The 24,397-nt window shown below is 43.8% G+C and overlaps 1 protein-coding gene across 1 annotated transcript; it reads right to left on the bottom strand.

Annotated features, from left to right (window-relative positions):
• Positions 1-427: 427 nt before the first annotated feature.
• On the bottom strand, positions 428-23,839 carry CEP57 (centrosomal protein 57). The gene is made up of 11 exons (XM_065628600.1): positions 23,761-23,839; positions 17,806-17,962; positions 14,096-14,275; positions 13,657-13,778; positions 12,894-13,010; positions 7,384-7,461; positions 6,109-6,213; positions 5,869-5,949; positions 5,278-5,522; positions 4,447-4,591; positions 428-1,631 (listed from the first exon to the last, which is right to left on the bottom strand). Exons 1-11 carry the CDS (start codon positions 23,788-23,790, stop codon positions 1,395-1,397), a joined length of 1,497 nt encoding a protein of 498 aa, XP_065484672.1. The 5' UTR covers positions 23,791-23,839; the 3' UTR covers positions 428-1,394.
• Between the last annotated feature and the right edge of the window lie 558 nt (positions 23,840-24,397).

Genomic DNA, 24,397 nt, shown 5'->3' on the forward strand with positions numbered 1-24,397 from the left:
TGACAAAAAACAAAATTAATCTTTGGACAAGTTTCTCTTATCCTATACAGACCAGTAGTAATAAAGATGTAGTGCTTAGCTGCTCAATATTACAAAAATACAATTTAAAAAAAAAAAATCAACTTCTGCACTTTACAGTGTATTAGCACAGTAACATCTGTGTAAAAGGAGAATTCACTTTTTTTTTTTTAATGTAGCTCATGTTAAGCCCAAATTCTCTAGGGATGTGATGTTTCATCCTTCTGCCTGTGCTGCCCCTGCAGTTGGGGGCAGCTCTGCCCCTCACCTCACCTGCTGGCCCCTCATCATCACCCTGACCAGGGAGGTGTCACCACAAAAAGCACCCTGCATGGGGCACAGCGCTGCAGCAAACACGGAGTTAACTTAAAACAAGTGCAGCTTCCCTAAGTTCAACAGGCAGGCTGGCTTTATTATTTTTCAACTGTATAAACAGATAATGTGGGTCTTCTATACATTCTGTTAATAGGAAATTCTTTACATTATTAACATAATAAATAACATTTACTCAGCTGTGCAAGTCAAGAGTGCAAAATGAACCGCACCACTACCAAAGTAGATAGCTCATCAAAGCACGTATTTCAAGTTAAAAGCAAGATGCCAGGACTGAAAGGCATGATTGAGGCACTTGCAGTTTAAAACACTTCTGGTTTCTCTCATTCCTTCACCACCCAAAGCTGTGGACTAGGAAGACAGGATATTATCCCTTATCCTATAGCTTTTTCCTAAAGTAAGATTCCTGTAGAAAAATTTCACTCTTCCAACTAGAAAATAATTCAATCAATAATTAAGCAAAGTAACTCAGAAAAGTTACTTTGCTCCTTTTTTGAGTGCTCAAACACCTGTTGCCAGTAATGCTGACTAATGCAATGTAGCAGATAGGAAAAGCTTTTTGAGCTCCATAGGAGGGTTTACCTGTTCTCCCCTCAACACTGAGTAACTGCAGCTGCACACAGAGCAGAGCTGACAAAAGCCCTTCAGACTCAGGGTCGCAGCATCTTTTTCAACGAGGTGCATGTTGAGAAGCCTCTGCACAGCTCAACAGCACGGAACGGCACTGGCACGTCCACACACCAACCCACAGAAACATGGTGCTTGGTCTGCTGAAAGAAAAGAGAGGGACTGCTGGAACCGTACATGAACTGGTGGAGACCTATGGTTGGATTCGGTGTCTGGGTACCTTAGAAATGGAATGCGTTTTAAACCAGACCATAATATACATACAATCAAACGTAAGGATAGAGAAGTCAGGGCCCATATTTCAAAAAGTGCACTTGGCATACAGTAGTCTCACACAGCAAGACGGGCAGCTGCTTTATATCCAGAATGTGAGAAGTCTGACTGGGATGGTGTCAAGCACATCTCCTGCAGAACAGTCAGTAGTCCCAGCTGATATCATCTTTTTGCAGTGAAGTCTGTATGGTCTGCATGTCTCGCAACAACTGAAGGTTCTTCCGACTCTTCTCTCCAGGTCTCACTTTGATGGGACCAGCGTTCTTTCCCTTTGTGGTTACTGTAGTTGTTACTCTAACTTCATTAACAGGGAACCTGCTGTCTTTTATTTGTTTAGCAGAAGTCTTTCTGGACTTGCATTCCTTCTTAAGTCTCTCTAGCTGAAAGAGAAACCCGAAGAAAAACATTAAGCCGTGACCTTGTTTCAGTTTATGTTGGACAATTCTTCCAGACAGCGGAATTACCCCCCACTCACCTCACCCAGCTAAGCAAATGGGTGCCCCCAAGTCACCCTGAATAATAAATACTTTGTTCTCCTTACACAGCATTTGTATTTGCGTTTTCAGGACTGTGTTCAGCTTAGAGGCTGAACTACTAGGTTCTCTCTTTAAAAACCGACAAGTTGATTACGGGGGAACGTCTCCATCACAAACATAATAGAAAGAGTTATATATGACAAAAAGTTGGTTTGTCACTGTTACCATCCATCGATTAAAAAAGAAAAATGAAAACAAAGTTTTCTACACACATACTAGTGATTTTAATAGGTGGTCACTGTCAGAGATGTAGCTTTAAAAGGAATAGCAAAACTCCGGGGGTGCAGAGCTGGTATCCACACACAGCACTACAAATCACAGCTGTACAACTCGGAACTCGGCAACAAAGACTGAGCTGGCATGAGCTGGAGGGGGGAGTGGGACAGAGTCTCGGGTGCAGACACCCTCGTGCTCTCAAACTGCAAAACAAGGCCTTCTACAGTTCCCCTCTGTCCAGGGCTGGTGCTCCCTCCTCCCCGTTACAGCATGCGGCAATTTCCCTAGAACTGTTGTCGACAGCCAGAGGCCTATGGTATCTGCAGAATCCTTACTACTGGGAGCTCCTACACATCTGTTTCTCTGCAACGGTTCCTCTGAAGATCATAAGAGATCAAAGGCGAGTAATGCTTCTGTCTGAGAACATTTAACGTGCCCATTCTGGATGTCAGCAGCAGTGCTCTCAGTACGTATTTTGTGTACAAGTCACGTCAGATGAGGGTGAATCTTGGTTCATATGAACTGAACCAGATTAAACATGTGGGGTTAAGCTCTTCGGAAGGATTTTAGTTCAAATGAATGATGATTAGAGAAAATAGCGAATAAATAGGTTTTATAGCTTTGAATGAACAGGCTACACTAATTCAAAACATTTTGAAAGTTGTTTTCAACTGAATCATATATCAGGATGTATAAAATGCAAATCAAAACAAATAGGTCATTTACTCCAAGCAAAGGAGAACTGCTAAAAGATTCAGCTCAACCATGGAAGCCCTAGGAATCGAGGTCTCTCTCTAAACCCAGGTCAGGTTACTGAGGCCTGTATCTAGTGGAGTGCCTCAAGGGTCAGTACTGGGGCCAGTGTTATTCAAAATATTCATCAACAACTTGGATGAGGGAATAGAGTGCACTGTCAGCAAGTTCGCTGGTGACACCAAGCTGGGAGGAGTGGCTGACACGCCAGAGGGCTGTGCTGCCATCCAGCGAGATCTGGACAGGCTGGAGAGTTGGGCGGGTAAAAAATTAATGAAATATAACAAGGGCAAGTGTTGAGTCTTGCATCTGGGTAGGAACAACCCCAGGTTCCAGTACAGGTTGGGGAATGACCTATTAGAGAGCAGTGTAGGGGAAAGGGACCTGGGGGTCCTGGTGGACAGCAGGATGACCATGAGCCAGCACTGGGCCCTTGTGGCCAGGAAGGCCAATGGCATCCTGGGGTGGATTAGAAGGGGGGTGGTTAGTAGGTCCAGAGAGGTTCTCCTGCCCTCTACTCTGCCCTGGAGAGACCTCATCTGGAATATTGTGTCCAGTTCTGGACCCCTCAGTTCCAGAAGAAGAGGGAACTGCTGGAGAGAGTCCAGCGCAGGGCCATGAAGATGAAGGGAGTGGAGCATCTCCCTTATGAGGAAAGGCTGAGGGAGCTGGGTCTCTTTAGCTTGGAGAAGAGGAGACTGAGGGGTGACCTCATTCATGTTTATAAATATGTAAAGGGTGAGTGTCAGGAGGATGGAGCCCAGGCTCTTCTCGGTGACAACCAATGATAGGACAAGGGGCAATGGATACAAACTGGAACACAGGCGGTTCCACTTAAATATGAGAAGAAACTTCTTCTCAGTGAAGGTGACAGACACTGGACCAGGCTGCCCAGGGAGGTTGTGGAGTCTCTTTCTCTGGAGACATTCAAAACCCGCCTGGACACCTTCCTGTGTAACCTCATCTGGGTGTTCCTGCTCCGGCAGGGGGATTGGTCTGGATGATCTTTTGAGGTCCCTTCCAATCCCTAACATTCTGTGATTCTGTGATCCTGTAAGCTCAGTGTGAGGAACAGCATTTCACGAGGGCTTTCCCCCATGACCTGGGTAGCTGGTTGTCACCAGGGATCTCATGCAAAGCAGATGCTTTGGTTCAGCAGAGCTTTCTGACGCAGGCCAGGAGGGAGCGTGACTGATCAGGTCACAGGTATCTCCTGACACATCAGATATCCCACCAGGAATATCTCCCAGGCAGAGTGCTGGGGGCCCAGGCAGCTCCCGCCTTTCAGCCCTACAGGCTCTTTCTCATCCTGTGTATTGCCCATGCTGTGTTTACAGAACTCAACAGCCGTGGGATTTGCTATCGAACAGCAGACGATCCTTTCCCTGTTTTGGGGATGAGTGTAAAAGGCAAAGCAAGAACAGATGTGAAAGCTCTGCCCAGGACAGGATGAACAGTGGGAATGAGGGTGACATGGTAAGACAGAAAGGATATTCCTGCAGAAATATTGGCAGAGAAAGATGGAGGCACACAGACTAACTTGGGGACATGCAAGCTAAAGCTAAGCACTGCTGCTCTGCAGTAGTTATTTCTGCTAGATTAGGATATAGTGCAAAAAACAAACAAACAAACACAAACCACATAAGATAGCAACTCTACAGAAGCATGAACATAATCAAAAGTATCTCACCTGCAAGCGATGCCTCTGGACTTTGCTGATCTGGTCTGCCTTGGCTTCCATCTTTTCCACCAGTGCCTCAAGTTCCCTCTCCAGATCTTCCCTCACTGCAACAGTCGGGGCTTCCTGGACAAGCTTTGAGAGCTGCTGGTGATCACTGGCACAGAATTCAGACAGAACAAAGCTCGCATCAGGCTCCCTTGGCTTCCAGTGCTTGTATACCCAGTTCAGAAACAACAGTTCTGAGAAACCATAGCATCAGCAGCCAGACATGTTCAACATGCCGTAACGAACCAGCCAGAACCGTTTTGCTAGTTAGCAGCACTATTAGAGCAGCACATCCTGGTGGCAGACTGCTGCAGCGTTAAGTCTCGATAACATAAGGAGCTTCACACATTCAAAATGACCAAATAACCCCCTGAGGGCACAATCCCAGCACTCATCCCATTACTATTTTGTGGATCTTTATATACCGCAGTTGTGCGGTGGGATAACAATTCGTGTTCTGTTAAGCAGGACAAACAAAATGACTCGGAAAGCTGTCCTTTAACGGAGTATTTGTCCATTGCACCAGGGGCTGTCACCACACTTCTCCCCAACCTCGCAAATTTGATACTGCTGCATATAAAAAACTGGTATGCAGTTCAGACTGTTTATCAGAATTTATTTTTAACTGCAAAAATAAATGACAACCTTTGCAGCCAGTAGGACAGAGAGATTATATGCCAGAGACTTCCCAAAACTAAGTTTTTTCTCGGGAAAAACCTTCCAACTTTAAAGCAAAAGCTAAAAAAATAAAGCATGTACATTCATAATCTGCAATGGAGAATATGTCAAACTCACAAACTCATCTGCCCAAATTCATCTTGTAAAGTCAGCAGCACTTCCGAGAGCTCTTCCTGGGATGAAGAATATTCCTTTGGCAGAGACGACTTTCTGCTTTTGCTGGCAGGATGACCAGTACTGACGGATTTTGCTAGTGGAGTATCATTTACCACACGACTGTTACACAAAGCTTTCGTGTGTTGTTTCATCAGGTGTAGGACGTGCTGCACATTGGCGCCTACTGAATGACTGGGACTGGTAGACTGGAAAGAAAATGGAAAGAGACTTCTTTTGAATGGCATTGTCAATGATCTACTTGATAACAATGGGGAACATTTAAAAAAAAAAAAATTTGAGTTGAGGCCAAGAATGTATATTCTGTTTGACTGAATATACACTAACAAGAACAGCTCACTAGCAGCACAGACTGTTTATGGAAGTGCCACTTCAGCAAGTTATCAATATTCTAGAGGCCTTTTGAAGACAAACGGGAAGAGTCAAAGAAAATGAAATGCTCTGACCACTGGGCGTCAGAAGCGCACAAAGCCAAAGCCACTTCAGGAGCTGCAGCTACTGAGCAATAATTAAGCTTTGGAAGAAGCAGCTCACCTTCCCCGCTACAAAGGGAACATCACCCAGACACAGTCTGTAATGGGGCTGCGCAGCGGGATGGCTTGTGAGACCACGTTTCTGGAAGGAAAGAGGAGAGAAACGTTTATCAAAGATGACACTACAGCAAATTCATTTTCCCTTTGCTTTGTAATAAAACAGGCAACCTATCTCCCTGACTGCATGCATGCACCCTTATTTAACTGCTCAGTAACTGCCCTTCTCTTCCCCCCATGTTACCTTCTCTGGCTGTTTAGTTTTCTTCCTGGGTTTTCTTGCTTTTGGAGAAAGCAGTGGTGACGCTGCTTGAATCAGTAGTCTGTTGGTTTCCAGGCCTGTCTGAAGCTTTAGTCAAGGGAATAAAGAGAATTATTGGAATTATATTTACAGGAATAATCAGAGATAGAGTAAGCTGAGAATTGCAAAACAACAATTTTTAAAATACAGGCTCTCTGGAAGCAAGGGCTGCAAGTTTTTAGGATGTTTCTGCAGTTCAAGGTCAATTTAAATGTTAAATAAGAATACTCCTGCGGTAGCACTACTCATCACTAATCCTATTAAGTTAGAGAATTAGTCTTACTACATTACTGCGACGCAGCCACGTGTCAAAACATCAGCTGGGCTTTATGCTTGACAAAATATTAGGGAAGTCAAGCCACCCAACCCTGCTTAATTGATCCCGTGGCACACAGTTAACAGACAACTATTCCTTCTGTTCTATTAAATTTGACAGTAAAAAGAAAAGAAAAGAAAAGAAAACAAAAAACCAAAACACAACAACAAACAAAACCCCATTTCTTGGAAGAGTTATGGTTAGAATTCTCACTATCAATAGCGAGCTCAATCCGCTTCGCTGTTCCTTCCAAGAGGAAGCAAAGGCTTTAGAAATCACCTCTTAACCAATCTCAACTAGAAGCATTCACACAACAACTATTCATGATTAATTTGAGACACTCTTCCCCTCCAAACACAGGCAAAGGTTAATTCTAGAGGTAACACGTTACTAAATAACTTCTTCAGCATACAATGAATGTGTCATGCACGCAACACTCCAAGGTTCAGAGGAGACCGGTGTCCTTATGGGCTTATAACCAGTAGTTTATCACCTCTTTGTTTACCTCCCTCTACAGTATTTCTAGTTACAATTAGTGAGCACCCTTGCTGAGCTTTATCCATTTAAAGCAAAGATCCTCATACATCCTCAACTATGAATTAGTCTGAATTTCTACTCTTTCCCAACTAGCTTCTTTTATTGAAGAAATCAAGCTTTAGTGCATAGGTACTGGTAAAAGAAGGTTTCCAAAAAGCTCAGAGAACTTCAGAAAATTTGGCAACTCAGACAGGAGAAGAAAAAAACAACCTAAAAACCAAAAAGCAAAAAACCCACACCACTAAAACAACATCTTCATTATCCTGTATATGGGAGGCACTTTCAGCAAGTTAAGTTGAAAAGCTGATGGAAAGGAAGAGTTAATCACAGCACACACCAGTACAAAGAAACTTCCTGTTGGTTACCTCAGCTGCTTTTTCCTGAACAAGCTTCCTCGCGTGTTCTTCCTCCTGAAGCTTCTGTTCCAGCTCTTTCATTTTTTTCTAGTCAAAGTTGAAAAAAAATAATAGCATTATTAGTGAAACTATTTTTTTTTAATGAAGCAATACTAAGAGCTTGAGCAAAAGTGCACCAGTTCAACTTACGACCTCAAGCTAAGTGAAGACTTCAGCATCAGAATGATTGCTGATGTTTTGTCTGTGTAGGCATAAATACAGCAGTCAAGTGCTTATGTTTAAAACTTAATTGACTTTTTATTTTTACTTCTGCAATTGGTATCTAAGTCACAGCCTACAGAGAGAGCAATCCACAAGCCTGTCTTTCTCTTCGGTTGTAAAACAAACCTAGAAATTAGTTTTGTGTACATTGTCCTGAAAGATTTTGTGCTACAAAAGAGCCAACGACGGTCTATCACATATCATTGTAAGCTGAGAGAATATTTACTTAGACCACTAAATGTATTTTTGCTAATATCTGTAATTTAAACTCTTGGAAATGAGGAATCTTTGAACATCTAGCCACCTTCTTAATAAAGAAGAGGGAGGAAAGTTTATAGGATGCCTCTGAGATATCTTTAAGCAAAACTGAAGCAATTCATATTTTTATGGTTAAAAACACATAAGAACTCTTTCAAAAGTCCTTTTCAAAGAGAAGAGTTAAGGGAAAGGCACACAGTTCTTTGTAAACTCCCCAACAAGACAAAAACCTTGTTTAAGCAGGATAACACTTACTTAAACTCCCAATGTGAAAGCTTTCAAATAGCTTTCTGATTTTATACAGGAGAGTGAAAAAACCAATCCAGAGCTCCAGGACACATAACTTCCCTCCTCTTCCCCCAAAGACTGAGAATTCACAAACCCACTAATCAAGGCAGAAAAGCACAAAATTCAAAGTAACAACTATATTTGTGCACTTCTGTTTATTTATGAACCCACTACTCTGAAGTAGTAAACATTTCCATTCTGCTTTACTTAAGCATTAACTGCTTAATGTAACCAGCTGTTATACAAAGGTGTTAGAAGGCAAAACCCTGGATAAACATTGAGTACAAAGGCACTATATAATGGGAGCCAACTTTTTTCTATTGAATAAAGAAACCCTTTTGATTTGTATCTTATTCATTCAAATCAAACACATTCCAGGTAACTTAGAATCATCATCTGCACTTTACAGCATGTGGCACAATTCTTGATTTCCATGTGGTCAGTCTCACAAAGATCTTTGTTTGACCTGTTAAGTATGACAAAAATTTTAATATGAAAATACTGCAGCAAATCTCCTGATCGAACTGAAGACAACATGAAGCTGGGCCAATGCTTTTACACTGAACTGAATGAATATTCACTCAGCCAGCTGTTCAGCTGCAGTGCGCAGCTCAATCTGCACAGCAACACTCCTACTGCATCATCAGTGATAGACCCTGCTAGAAATTATCTATACAAGTTACATTCCCACAATAAACTGTTTCCTTGCTTACAGAATAAAGTATTACTCAGATTACTGGTCCATCACTGAGAGCAAGAGCCCAGAGGGCCACCTAACAGCAAAGACAGACACTCTGCAGCCACGCTGCCCATCACCAAGGGTAACACAGCACAGAAAGGGCACTGCAGGTCAGCACGGAGCTACCGAAAACACTCTGCTCAGTCACCAGTAGCCACTGCAAAAAAATATAATTAAAAAACCAGAACTATTTCCTTGTCTATTTTTGTCTGTTTTCTAAGGGAAATTAAGTTTCATGCAATCGCCTCACAGAATCATAGAACAGTTTGGGTTGGAAGGACCTTCAAAGCTCATCCAGTCCAACCCCCTGCCATGGGCAGGGACATCTTCAACTAGATCAGGTTGCTCAGAGCCCCGTCCAGCCTGGCCTTGAATGTGTCCAGGGATGGGGCATCCACCACCTCTCTGGGCAACCTGGGCCAGGGTTTCACTACCCTCATTGTAAAAAATTTCTTCCTAATATCTAATCTAAATCTCCCCTCCTTTAGTTTAAAACCATCACCCCTTGCCCTATCACAACAGGCCCTGCTAAAAAGTTTGACACCATCTTTCTTACAGGCCCCTTTTGAGTTCTGAAAGGCCACAACAAGGTCTCCCTGGAGCCTTCTCTTCTCCAGGCTGAACAGCCCCAACTCTGTCAGCCTGTCCTCCCAGCAGAGCTGTTCCAGCCTCTGATCATTTCTGTGGCTCCTCTGGCCCCTCTCCAACAGGTCCATGTCTTTCCTGCACTGAGGGCTCCAGAGCTGGACACAGGACTCCAGGTGGGGTCTCACCAGAGCGGAGCAGAGGGGCAGAATCACCTCCCGCCACCTGCTGCCCACGCTGCTTTTGACACGATTTGCCTTCCGAGCTGCAAGCGCACATTACCAGCTCATGTCTCATCTTCCATCCACCAGTACCCCCAAGTCCTTCTCAGCAGGGCTGCTCTCAATCCCTTCATCCCCCAGCCTGTACTGATACTGCGGGTTGCCCTGACCCAGGTGCAGGACCTTGCACTTGGCCTTGTTGAATGTCATGAGATTCATATGGACCCACTTCTTGAGCTTGTCCAGGTCCCTCTGGATGGCATCCCATCCCTCAAACAACTTTAACCAGAACAGACAGAAAGGTATGATGACTCAAAGATACAGAACACCGGCATTTCATAAAAACTGGCTGCTGGGTTAAGCATCCAAATTAGTTCCACCAGAGAGGAAATGTCTCCAGTGTGAAGACAGCTTTTATATCTGTGCCTCACTACCTTGCAAATTACCACCTGCTCACCAGCTGGGCAGTCAGGATATCCACAGCTGGAGCAGGGCAAGTGTTGCTTCTCACCACCTGGCAATTAGAGGATGGAGGAAAAAACTAGAGATGTAGGTCAGGTACAGCCACAACTGAATGCAAGGATTCGTTACTTCTGTTATTCACAGACTGGTGGGATTTTAGTAAGTCTTATTGTTAGTATTAAGATCAATTACTACCAACTACAGTTCTTCAAAACATGTCATCTACACACACATTCAAATTCTAGGCCCAACTGCGCTTTTAGGGAATAACTCCATCCCTTTACTCCATCCTCAGACACATTCAGATTCTTGGTCAGCTGTCCAGAGACTGAACTGTGGGACTACAGTTGTGATAAACATACACCAGAAAACACTTTTGAGGCAAGTACTCTAGTTATGAGTCCCTCACATGAACAAGAGTATCAGCATTTCCTTTTCACAGGCAATATTAACATTGGTAAATGGCTTGAAGGTAGTACTTGTAGTGCCAGAGATTAAATGCTCTCGCACACGAGTTGTGCTCCAGCAGCATCTGAAATCCAAGGCAGTTAAATCATTGCTCGCTCATGAGGAGTCATCTCACCAGTTCCAACACACCATCTCTTTCTTGCATATTTCTTGTTTCAAATTAAACTCGCAAATGTTGCTGTGGTCTTGCCACAAACTAAAGCAGAGATCAAAGAGGCAACAGATGCAACTGTTTTGAGCAAAGCGTGCAGGCACCCTTTCAGGATTCTAAGCTAACATTGAGCCCATGGATGCTCATGTAGAAACATGGCCTGCAAGCAGAGGCAGATAGACCTGTTGATCAAAAAATGGCTCATGACACGAGAATGATCACAGGGAAATTATCCACGAAAAGACCTTTTGTTAGAGTTAAATCCAAATTTCCCTCAGTTCCTAGAAATGATTCAAAATTGTGCGAGTTTAAACACCCAATTCCACTAAAATAGATTTAACTATGACAGCTACTAATTCCTAAAGATATCAAAGAATAATAGAAATCTAGTTGGACTCAGGAAAAAAAAATAGAACAAAACAAACAAAAAACCCAACTACAACAAAAAAGAACCGTTATGCTGAAGTTATATTCACTAGCCAGGCACAAAAAGACAAACAACCCAGCCCCACCAAACTCCAGCTGCTAGCAGTCAAAAACTCGGTAAAAGCCCTTGAGAAAGGAACTCCTGTTTGCTGAGCCAGTTATTTCAATCCTGGAGAGGAACCATGGAGGAACCTGCTGCTGCTTTCAGTGAACAAGGCCTAGGAGACACTCGTCTAGCTTTGAAAGTTCAGTCCAGATAAACAATGCAGGCACTTTTATTCCACAAATGCCGCTTCCCAAAATGAGGTGTCAAGATCTGAAACAGCTTGCCCCAGCTGCCTTGGGTCACGGACGCCCAAGAACAGCTGTAGTGTCTAAAGGTCTACCAGCAGACCTACTAGCTAAAGATTTACTATCAAACATCTCCTTATGTACTCTTGAGAAAACACTACCTACTTCAGCACCTGGCAAGGGCTGGTGTGCAGGGTGGGCAGTCTACAGTTTTGATAGAGCCCGGAGGTGCCCTCAATACCACCATCTAATAATGTACTATCTGGCCCTTTGAGATGGAGGCAATTTTCAGGTGGAAGCCTCTCCCCAGTTAGTGTTCTGTACTTCCATGCTTGGGAGTCTTGTGGTCTCTCTACAACAGCAGAAAGAGGTAGAATGTGGACCAGACTTCAGAAGCCAACAGCACAGATGGTACATAGAAAGAATGACCAAACACAGTCATGTTGGACTTGTAAAAGCTACGGAATCAAGAGGAATCCTGAATAAGCAGATTGGTTGAAATCCACTGGCAGCGGGGCAGTGCTAGAGGCCCAGCAATGCTGGGCTCCGAAATTCTGCACACAGTATAACTTGTAATAATTGTGTTTCTGAAGGAGAAGGGCAAGTGGCTAAAAGAAAAAACAAGCATATCAAACCCACACAAGTCAAATTTGGGTCACAACAGAATATAACTGCATTCAGTAGCATGCAAGGAAACTCAGAGGTTGGGAGCTTAGGAACACCCACAATCCTACATGCCTGAAGGAGGCTGAGGGGAGACCTTATCGCTGTCTACAACTACCTGAAAGGAGGCTGTGGCATGGAAGGTGTTGGCCTCTTCTCCCAAGTACCAAGTCATAGGACAAGAGGAAATGGCCTCAAGTTGTGCTGGGCGAGGTTTAGATTGGATATTAGGAAAATATTCTTCCTGGAAGGGCGTCAAGCATTGGAACAGGCTGCCCAGGGAAGTGGTGGAGTCACCATCCCTGGAGGGGTTTAAAAGGCGTTTAGACGAGGTTCTTAGGGACATGGTTTAGTGGTGGACTTGGCAGTGCCAGGTTTACATTTGGACTCTGTCATCTTAAGGGTCTTTTCCAACCTAAACCATTCTATTATTCTATGCCTATGCACCAGCTAACCACAAAAGAGGAACAACAACAGATACCATTAAGGCTACACAAAGTGTAGTGACCAAAAGCCTACCTGGCCTTGCAGACTTCCAACAATAACTGCAAGTTCTTACAAGACTTCAGCTTTAAAAAGATGTTTAGTTGCTGTCTTTCTCTACAGAATAAAGTTTAGCTCAGCTCTATTATTGATGTAGAGCTATCAAATGCTGATTACAATAAACAAGATAAATCTGATACAGTATCTAGTACAAACGACACACCTCTGCTACGGACTGCATTGTAGTAAGTCTGGTGTACTCTTTTTCCAGCTTATCCAGCTTTTCCAATTTGGACTGAACATGTGATTGATCAAGAAGACGATCTCTCTCCAACGAACCCTTGAAGGAAGAAGTAAAAAGCAAAATTATAAGCACAATAAACCAAGACCATCTGTAGTAAGCCTTGTGTGTGCAGCACAAAGGAGGCCCATAAACACTCCAAACAAACTACTGCTGCTTCTGTGCAATTTTTGATGGTGCTACAATTAGGGAGCAAGCAATGTTGTGAACCTCACACACAACCAGCTTCAGATAAGGGAGAATTCTGCAGTCTTTCCTCCCTCCAAACCTGATGCGGTAAAAAACTCTCATTACTCAGCTATTAGAGATAGCTTTCTTAATTTTTTTTCTTCAGAAGAAGAGCATAAACACAAAAGGGAGGGTTTTTTTTTTTTCAGTGGCACATGGGTATAACACCGAAGCACAAGGATAAGCTACTGTTTTAAGTCAACCATGAAGAAAAACAATTTTTATTAACATCAGAGCCTGATATTGCCTTATAGGCAGGCGCACAACAACAGAAAATACCAAGGCCCTGATAAGGCTGGGAATTTTAAGTAGGGAAATTATCCACATCAAAGTATATAAAGACCAGCTGAAATAGGAATCCACACTTAAAGATACTAAAATTACAGTAACTGGAAAAAATCATGACACAGTTCATGATTTTTATAATTCAACCCTGCGATAAACCTTGAGAACACACCTGTTTCTCCAAGAGCTGCGACTTCTCATTTTCTGTGTGCTGGATCATTTTTCTCATGTAGTCCAGCTGCTTCTCCAAAAGGCTGCACCGAGACTCAGCAGCTGCCAGCTGAGCAGCCAGTTCTGAAGACAGAGGGCAGAAAAGTGAAATTATGCACTGCTCGTCCCTGGGATTTTTTTTTCTGTTTTTGGGACAGTCCCGACACAAACAAGAAAAGGACCATCTAAAGAAACTTGCAGATTAAGTCTAATGAACTTCTGTAAGCATGCAAATCCCTGAAACGAAGTATGCTTTTAAAATTATTTCTTCGTAACTTCATGTGTCACTGCGAAGTAGAAAATGCTGAACAAAGTAAATTAAAATAGTTCTATGCACTAATAAAAATCAAGTTTCATCCATAACAGTGTTCTGTAATATTTATAAAAAGTTTGCAAACCACCTTGATTTTTCTTTGACACTTCAGTCTTGTCATGCTCTTTGTGTCGCATTTGTTCACTTAGTACTTTTTTATAGTCTGCTGTTTCCCTGCTGAGGTGTTTTACATTCTCCTCTGCCTGAAGCCGTTCCAACTCCAGCCGACGAATTTTTTCCTGGAGATTCCTCAGAGCAGAAAATATTGCTGTAATTGAACAAGTGCCTTTTGTTAGATACCATTAAATCACCACTTCAAGATAACATTGAATTAGCAATGTTTCTTATAAAATCATGTTATGTGAGAAAGTCAGAGTGTTCCTTACCAGCAGCCAAGACTCCTTCCAGGAATTAAGACCTGCTTCCCTTTAAACCATAACTGATTCTAACACTACTCTTAAATGAGTAGATGCCCTTGGTGCACAACTTCATCTGACACATCTGGGAAAGATGCATCCATTTCCCAGAACAAGGCACATAAGTATTCTGTAGATTAAATGCAAACAATGCATCTTCTGACTCTTTATCAAAAGGAAATGAAAGGTAGCATCTAGTTACCTAGTGCTAGTGCATGCTAGCACAACAAACACACAAACACAATGTTCCCATGCATGGTCACAGAGCAGAATAAAGGTTACCTACCAGAAGGGCTATAAAGTGTTTATTTCTCCAAGTGGCAGCTCTTTTTTGATTCTTCTGGTTTGCACTTGTGTTCCCCTCCTCCCCAGCAAGACATGCATCTCCTTTGTGCTGAACAACTTTCCCTCTTTCTGTTCGATTCTCTGCTTTAACAATTACTCAACAAAACCTTTATATATTCATCACCACAAAAAGAATAGCGGTTGTAATAGAACTTGCATCACCTTGCAATTAGACCATCTGCTGGTAATCTGATGTATTACATCTCTTAGCGGTATTGTTTAATTCTGCGAAGGGAACCACCCTTTCCTCTGTACAGTCCTGCTGAAGTAAAACACAGGAACATCTGTACAGACAGCTCATATAGCCAACTAATCTGCAAGGCCTCACTCCTTTGTGCTTAAGCCCACTCCAGAGAAAGAACGCACCACCTTTGTTACCAAATGCATGAGCACAGAGAAGCTGGGACTGTGTGTTTGTTTAAGCATCAGATTACAAAAGAAAAAAAAAAAATTATCAGAATGAGCAATGCACAATAGCACATTAGAGTATCACATCAATAAAAACTACCTGCTTTAAGGTAACTGTTAAGTAAATGAGAAGAGGGTGACAGCAGTCACAGTTAAGGAGAAGTTCTAGATCTTGGCCCTGTTCGCAGGATCAGTCACCAACTGCACCCTCTTCTCTTTACTTAGTTACTGTTATCAGCTGAAATGGGCATATCTGAAACTATAAACAGCTTTGTACTGTTATCCTTAGAGATAAATTGAAGTCTCTGTATACTTATAATGATGACTAACAAAATACAGCAATGAGTCAATTCAAGCAATGAATAGATAAAGGTGAAACCAAACACAACGGCAAGTACCAGTCCGTCCACCTTATCAGAGTATTAAAACCAACTATGTATGCTGAGACACACCCATACATAACACAGAGTTCCAATCCAAAATGAGCAGAACTTACTATACTCAATTTCAGGATTTTTAAATACTTTTTTTTTTTAAAATTAGGGGGAAGGAGGAACAGTAAGGACCCCCAGGAACAATCAAATCTACTTTCCCATCTGAAGTTAATTCCCATATCCTTAACCTCACCAAAATATACACTCCAGAACACTTTTACATTTTTAAAACCTATGCAAGAAGATATTGGATCATCTGCCTGTTGAATTTAATTTTCAGTATGTGTTCATATTTAAACATTTTTTAAAATAAAGACATTTCATCATTTTTAAAAAGGCATAAGTTACCAGATTGTCTCCTCCACCTGTACTTATTTCAGAGTTGGCAGACTCTCTGCTTGAAAAAAGTTGCCAAGTGAAAACTTGGAAGTCAAAAATTTGTCAGTAATGCAACACGCAACACAACTACACAAATACACCTCCATCAGCAATTCATAAGGATGTTCTTTTCTGCACATCCAATTTTTTGTTTGTCACAAAGCTCCTTTAGTTTTGTGTCAATGGCACTCTCAAAACTGATGGCATTGAGCATATGAGAACATATACTACATTTTAAATAGCACTTCAATAATTGAGATTTCATCTACCAGGTCATTAACATAGAAGTTTCTAATACTTCAGACGTAAATTATGTTATTGGAACAGGAACTTCAGCCTATCATACTGATTTTTTTTTATTTAGTTTGAGTAATATTAGGATTCATCCTACATCTCTCTCATTTTTCTCCCTAGAAGGAAAAAATATCCAGTTTTTCACACTCTTAAGCCTCCAAACAACTCCAGTCTTAAAGGGAGTATTTTTGCAGTGACCCTGAGCAAACAGCTCACACCAGAGGATCAGCCCTGCTCTCGCCTCCCAGCTCCCCGTGCTGCCTCCTGTACGTACCCCAAGGCAGCTCGGAGTACATCTCATTGCATGATCAGCCTATTCACTAAAATAACAGAATCATTTCAGTTGGAAGAGACCCTCAGGATCATCTAGTCCAACCATAACCTAAACTAACTCTAGCACTAAACCGTGTCCCTAAGAACCTTGTTTAAACGCCTTTTAAACCCTTCCAGGGATGGTGACTCCACCACTTCCCTGGGCAGCCTGTTCCAATGCCTGACAGCCCTTTCCAGGAATAATTTTTTCCTAATATCCAATCTAAACCTCCCCTGGCACAACTTGAGGCCATTTCCTCTTGTCCTATCACTTGCTACTTGGGAGAAGAGACCGACACCCTCCACACTACAACCTCCTTTCAGGTAGTTGCAGACAGCGATAAGGTCTCCTCTCAGCCTCCTTTTCTCCAGGCTAAACAGCCCCAGTTCCCTCAGCTGCTCCTCATCACACTTGTGCTCCAGACCCCTCACCAGGCTCATTGCCCTTCTCTGCACTCTCTCTAGTACCTCAATGTCATTCTTATGATGAGGGGCCCAAAACTGAACACAGTACTGAAGGTGGGGCCTCAACAGTGCCAAGTACAGTAACTAATCAAGACTGGTTTTGTTCAAGTCATGTCGGGCAAGACAAATCTGCTTATCTGGAGATGAACAGCAGGATCAGAGTGGGAAAGAAGGGAGAAGGAATAGCCTAGAAACAAGGAAGAACAAATGGGAGTAAACCCTCCCGCTCCGTGATGTTTTGAGCTCTCAGTTTGGCACTGTGCTGAACTCTTTTCTGCATCCTCTAAGTCTCCACTGACATGATAAATATTCTTGCCACACCCTTTGTCCACTGCAAACTTTCCCATTTCAACACAGCCAAACCTCCTCCTTTGCTCCAAACCATTCTGGGGACTAAAGTCTCCTTATTTCAAACTCAGTTCTGAACTCAGGAGAGGAAAGGTTGAGGGAGAGGAGGACTGAAGAAGGGACAAAGAAAACATGCGAGGACAATTTCAGAAAGTACTCGGCCAATTTTACAGCTCTCTACTTCTGAAGGGGAACATCTTTCTCCAGCTGCAACGTGACCTTTTTCATTAGGTACTCTTCAGAAAGATAAGTGCAAAGGACCTACAAAACAAGTGACCTGCACGTTACTGGGAAGTGATACAAGGATAAAAAGACTGCAACCTTTGTAGATGGCGACATACAGTATTTCACCACAAGATTCGGAAACAGGCAAGAAAACAACTTTGCTGAACTATTACCTCTGCTGTTGCTTTCAGGATATGGAATTACCGGTTTCCCTGGGGAGCGCATCAAATCTGAATTAATAAATGGCTTGTGCTTTGGATATTCTATAAATGAAGTTGCAGAGAGTCCATCTGTGGCTGACGTAGAGTTGAGAGTTTTATGCAGATCATCCTGAAAAGAAAACAAAACAAAGCTGTTATTCAGCACATTTGTTTCCCTATTACAATATAATAAAGTAGAATCCAATTATATGATGTGTACAAGTATTGCTATAGGAGACTCTAATACCTCAAAAGCTGTATTTATTTTATTTTTAAATATTTTTTCCATACTAGTTTACCAATTACCACTCTTGTTTTGTACTTACTTATACTGTCTCTTATTGTGAGAAGGTAACACAGCAGTCAGTTGGAAAACAGCTGCATTCTTAACTCCCGATTATACTTACCGCACATAAGACAACACACGAAGGTGGCCCAACCTGATAAAGCACACCCAGGACCACATGTCCACGTCCACTCATCCCACGTTAACAGCTCACTGGCCGCAGATGGGGCAGAGGGCACACTCTGTCCTCCCCTCCCGGCTGCGCAGTCCCAACCCCTCTTTTCCACTGGCCTCAATTCGTCTTTCCCATCCTTCCCTGGACAGACGAACGTGACCCGCAGACACACCAGAAGACTTCATACACATCCTGAGCAGCGGCATCAGCACAAGCAGCAGCACAGCAGATCACGGCCAGGTTGGTACCTCTGCCTCGATCTGCGCTGTCAGATCAGCTCCAGATGGCTCTCAGAAGCACGGCCACCCATGCCACAGCTCTCCCCGCCGCCTGCGTCACCTCCCCAGGCGCTTGCTGTGTCCTGGGTGCTGCAGTGACCAGAGGGGACGTCTAACTGAGCTGGGCAGTCCAGATACCATGAAACCATGTGCTTTCCAACAGGGTTCTCCTAAGCAAAAAGGGCCACAGCACCTGTATACCGCATTTATGGTTTTGTCTCAAAAACTGGCTACTTTCTGATCTGCGTATATGTATTAAATAAAATGTGAATGCTTATTTTTAACATGCTAGAGTCATTTCTCTCAACTGCACCCACTACTAAACATCTCAGTAACAGAATTTGAAAGTAACTTAAGAGCTGACGGCAGATCCAATGCTCCTACAGCTTTCCACAGAACATTTACTTCACCAGGTTGACAACTGAGCAATGGCAGTGTTTTTAAGCTTTGCAAATACCAATTACTGGGAGCATACTGTGACCTAGATTAAAATACAGAAAGTACTTGTGTATCTCATAGCAAATCAGGTAACAGCCCAAAATGCATTATGAGGAACAAAAATAATACCAGGAAAAAAGAAAAAAAGAAAATGTGTAAGTTATTTAAAGCCTATATACAGCTAATTTCCTCTTATAAACAAAGTGATTCCCTATGGACAAGGAAATAAGGACCCTAGTGTTTCTACGCACAGTTTTATGAATGCTTTGCAGTTTGTGTTTACATTTTCCTACACAAGTGCTTTTCTTGGAAAAAAAAGCTGCATACAGACAAGGACTTTTGCAACCACAGAAAGTCAATTACAACACTAATCCCTAATTAAGAATATATTAATAAAAATATTTTGAATAGATTTTCGTCTGTATGCATATACATACCATTTTATGCTCAGCAGCCATACTGGTCTAGCTTGGTAGAATATGTAATATTAAAATCTGATGAAAGCCTGCTAGGTGCTAACATTAAGACCTAAACCTCACTCTTGAAAAAAATACCATCAGCACTACAGGATACTGAATTGCTGAACACAGAATAATTGAGAAGACCAAATAACAGAGCAAATGAGCAAACAAAAGTACTTTAGGCAACAGAGCAACAGGAGCAACGCAAACCTCAGCAGCCCAAACAGCAGAAACTACTGATTCAAATATCAACCTACTATTTTTATCTGATATGGATTCAAATCGAAGGTACCCCACGAATCAGTCAAAAGAAAAGGGGAACAAGTCTGAAATCCATGTCAGGCTACTCCAACCCCACATCAGGCATAACACTTATCTAAGCAACTGCAGACGAAGCGAACAAAAAAGCTATGACAGCACGCTCCAACGCTTGAACACCAAGTTACACACAGCAAAACAAATCCAGGCTTTCACCTAGTCACATGTCTTCTGAATTTCACCTGGATGTAGGGTACAGGCACAGATTTGGATAGTGTAATAGTCAGTATAGATATCTGTTTGAAATAAATACTGAAAAATTTGTGCTGAAATATCACCTCTGTACAGGCAATCGTTCTTTGCTTCAGTCTAAATAATCACTGGCTACGGGGTATATTTTCCTTACACATTTAAGAAAAATGCTGGGTTTAATTCTGTTTCACAAACAGTGACTTCCAAGTACACCTGAGTGAAAAGCTGAGAAAGTGTATGAAGCAGCTTCAAGGAATTTCCCCATCGCAAATCTCCAACTCCAATATCACACCAATTCTTTGCTCTTCATTTTCTCTCAAGTCATTTAAGTCTGTTTCTGCTCACAGAAGGTCTCACAGGGAGCATCATGCTGTGATGCTCAGGAAAACCTTGAAACGTAAAAAAAATATATATGAAAAATCAGGGAAATTTATATATTCGTTCTGAATCTCAGCTAGGCCACGTTTGCTAACTAAATCTCCTCTCTTTCTGGGTATTCCCTGTAGTCTTTCCTTCCTTAAGCCACACTAAAGCCTCGTTATGGTAAACAAAGCAGCCTAGCGGTCCCACAAGGAGCTGAGCACACCTGCATTGTGCAACGGTAGCAAGCGGAGCACATTCAGCCTTCCCACGATGTTACCTTCCAAAATTCACTGCTGCTACCATTGCGCATCACCTGCCTGCTCAAGCACGCAAACAGGAACATCAGAACCACGGAGCAGCAACAGCCTGACACACCGGCAGCACCCAGCGACCTCCTGAAGCTCCTGAAGACTGAACATAGCGGGGGAAAAAAAAAAATACACAACCTCATATGGAAAGTTTTCAAATAAGAATCAGTAACTTGGGCAGAGGTTCACTTTTCAAACCAAGCAACTTGTGTAGGTAGCAAAAACAACCCACCATAACATTGTTACTTCTGTGTTGCACAACATGGGAAGCTTTCCCCAAGGTTATTGAGCTCAGTGATGTACCAAATGTCTTCAGTAAGAAAAAGGAAAAAAAGCTCTATGTTTTTCTCATTATCATACAGAATTCGGCTAGATCCCTGAATAGTAAAAATAACAATGATGTATAAACAAACTGTAGAACTAAAGAGGCAGAAAACGGCAGAAAAGCTCTCAGGCAATAACTGCAGAAAAAAAAAGCAATGAAGGCAGCAAGTCAATGCCTTTGGTACCAGCACTTTGGCACTGGGAAAAGGGACTAAATTAGAGTGGGTATGTTGCAAGTTCTTATATGGGTACCCAGAACAGAAAAAAATAATAACAGGAAAAAAAAATTGAAGCTTGGTAATGCTTTCAATGACACTCAGTTGCCCTTATTCTCCGTTAAGAGAGAGAGAGAGAGAAAAAAAAAAAAAAAGCTGAAATAAAATTATCTAGAGACTGGGGAAAAACCAAACCAAACCAAACAAAAAAACCAACCCACAAAACCCAAAATAACCAAGTACTGAGTTCACTAAGCATAAAATATCCAAGTAGCCAGTTACTGAAACTTTCAAAAAACCCACTTTGGAGGGACAATCTCAATTATCAGCCTGCCCTCATCCCTCAAGTACTGCATTACCGGGAGGGGGGGAAGAACAGCCCCTATCACCCGGGGGCCAACACAAGCGCTGTGTCTGCCTGATATAGACCTGAGTCAGGAGTGCTCCAAATTTAAATAACACCTCTAGTTAAAAGCAGACATTAAAAAGTTAACTTAGCCAAACTATTGCATCAAATCAGGGGAAAAAAAAATGTTGGCACAATACAGTATTTTTTGGTAAAGCTTCTGCTGTAGCATGCCAGATGTATTAAAAGCAACTATTTTCAAAGTTCAGGAAGCGTAAAGTTTGCTTTTTTTCCCTTTTTTCAACACACACAAAAGGTCTTCCTTGGGCAGCTTATTTCCTACAAGTTTTGTTCTACTAATGCAACTAATCTAACAGCCTACATGCATCTACTTGAGACTAAAACTAGTTTATTGACATCTTTTTCTATGCATACTAGAAGAAATACCAGGCAGGAAGGGTATAGGAGTCCTCAAATCTGTCACCTCTCTTACTGGTACAGGTGTAAATAGGGGACCATGCTGTAGAGGAGACACACAAGAGGACACCGAGCTGGGCGCTCACCAAGCAGCTATTGGGACCCCAAACCACGAATCCTCACAAGACGTATCTTGCATGTTCATCAGTATTACATAAGTCACGGCCACTTACAAAGGAAAAAAAAAAAGCAACCAAGAAAAACCCCACTTGTCTTCAGAGAGCTGCAAATGTCAAAATGCCAAATAAGAAACCCAGCTGGAAATCTCTGTTCCAGGCGATGAGACAGTGCAGACAGAAGCCTCTGTCTGCCCAGCTCTGCAGAGGCCGTGGTGCTTGCACCGGGCAAGCCACTGGTTCTTCAGTTCATCGCTCACCAGCAGCAACACGGGCCACATCGCTTCTTAGGTGCACGGGAGGAAATTCTTAGGTGGACAAGGGAATTCCAGTGCCCTGCTAGTTTACACCCTCCACCTCCTCTTGTATGTGAGCAGCACCTTAAACAGTAATAGTGAAATAATGCTGCACAAGATGGCTCACTGAGGAAGACAGCCTTTACTACAAGAATTGCACATGTTAAACAAGTGAGGCCTTAGGTCAATGTTACTGTACTTTAGAAGAGAGCAACAGCATCTTAAAAAACAATTGTTATCATTGCGCGAAGAGTATAGTAGGAAACAGTGTTTGACCTTTGCCTGTGTGTGCAGATCTTGAATAAACGTGGTCACTCTTGCTGTAGGTTTCTTTTATTTGTTTGTTAAATCCTTGTGCTGCACAGGTGACGATTTTGCAGTGCCTTCTCTAGCAATCACCAGTTAAGCTGCTCAGATTTAGAGAGAGATTTTTTTCTTAAGTCTCCTAGTACAGAAATTTAATAGGGGTTTCAGTGTTTCAGGGGAGAAATGTTAAGTAGCCTGCAAGCAGAGCTTCCTGGTTTTATTACCTTATGCTTAGCTGCTCAGATGAAACTAATAATAATCTTCTGCCTTGGCTGGATTAGCTCTGCAGAAGCACCATAAGCAACCAGTCAAGCAATTCTGCATGCTGAACTGTTTTTAACGCGCGTGCCCCCCAGCCCCGTCCGTGGCTCACACGCACCCCGGGGACAGGGACACGCCCCCCCCGGACAGGGACACGCCCCCCCCCGGACAGGGACACGCCCCCCCCCGGACAGGGACACGCCCCCCCCGGACAGGGACACGCCCCCCCCCGGACAGGGACACGCCCCCGCCTTGTCCCGAGGTTCGGGAACCGCTTCGTTCCGCAGGAACCAAAGCCGGTACCCGCTCTGCTCGCTACGCTGCCGTGCCCCGCCCGTAACTGCGCAGGTGAACGTGCCGCCCAGCCCCTGAACAGGCGTTTACAAGGCCGCGAGCACACATTACTTCTGAAAACAAACCGAATTATAACATTTTCTCCGCATCCGCTCACAAACACGCTCTGCAGACACCGGCGGGGGGCAGTAAGAGGTTTAAATGGCAGAGTACCTTTCTCCTTTCCTGTCTCTTTCAGATAATACATGTGCGTACGTGAAGGGTTTTCACACAGATGTATATCTACGGCGTTTGCGGACAGCTCTGGCCGTCCCCGCGGCTGCCGGGGCGGGCGGGCAGGCCCCAGCCCCGCTCTGCCCGGCCGCTGCCCCCTCTCCCGCCCGAGCCCCCGCGGCCGCGCTGCCCGGCCGTCCCCTCGCACAGCCCCGGTGCAGCGGGGCGCAGGCCCGGCCCGGCCCGCCTCCCGAGCCTCACCGTGCGCTGCTGCCCGCGCCCCGCCGCCATGTCCGCCGCGGCCCCGCGCTGGTGCGTGTCCCTTTAAGGCGCGGCAGCCGTGCGGCGGCAGCGCGGTTCGCGCCGAGCGAGTCCCGCTTGACTGACGCCTCAGCTCGCCAATAGAAAGGGAAGAGCAGGAAGTAAGCCCCACCTCGAAGGACCAGGAGCCCTCATCATAGAGTCAGGTTTGAGTGACAGGTGAAGTACCCAATAAAAAAAGGAAAACGGCGCTTCTCAGCCAATCGAAGGGGACAAGCCAACGGAGGAGGCGCAGCCTCCCGTGGCCAATCGCTTGGGCGGGGCGGAGACGTGCGGGAGGAGCGAGCGGCCGCGGGATCCGTGTGCGGCGCACAGCGCCTGCCGCGCACGCGCGGAGAGCGGACGGCGGAAGAGGATGGTCTTTGTCAAAGTGAGCCCCCGCACTTCGACCAATCGGAAAGCACAAGTCGCGCGGGGAGGACCAATCAGCGCCGCGGCCGTGAGGCCACCCAATCAGCGCCCAGCGCCGAAGAGAGCGCCCGCGGCGGGATTGGCGGCGGCGGGGCCCGCGGGGGCGGCGATTGGGCGGCGAGTTTTGAAGGCAGGTTTGGCGCGAGGCGGTGATTGGCTGCCGCCG

The sequence above is a fragment of the Caloenas nicobarica genome, chromosome 1 (genome assembly GCF_036013445.1).
Source record: "Caloenas nicobarica isolate bCalNic1 chromosome 1, bCalNic1.hap1, whole genome shotgun sequence".
NCBI classification, from domain to species: domain Eukaryota; kingdom Metazoa; phylum Chordata; class Aves; order Columbiformes; family Columbidae; genus Caloenas; species Caloenas nicobarica.

Excerpts from the sequence above, each read along its gene's own strand:
- CEP57 (XM_065628600.1), bottom strand. The coding sequence starts at position 23,790 with ATGGCGGCGGGGCGCGGGCAGCAGCGCACG. Across the intron at positions 6,214-7,383 it reads TTCAGGAAAAAGCAGCTGAG|CTTCAGACAGGCCTGGAAAC; the intron begins GTAACCAACAGG and ends CCTTGACTAAAG. Across the intron at positions 5,523-5,868 it reads TTCCCTTTGTAGCGGGGAAG|TCTACCAGTCCCAGTCATTC; the intron begins GTGAGCTGCTTC and ends TTTTCTTTCCAG.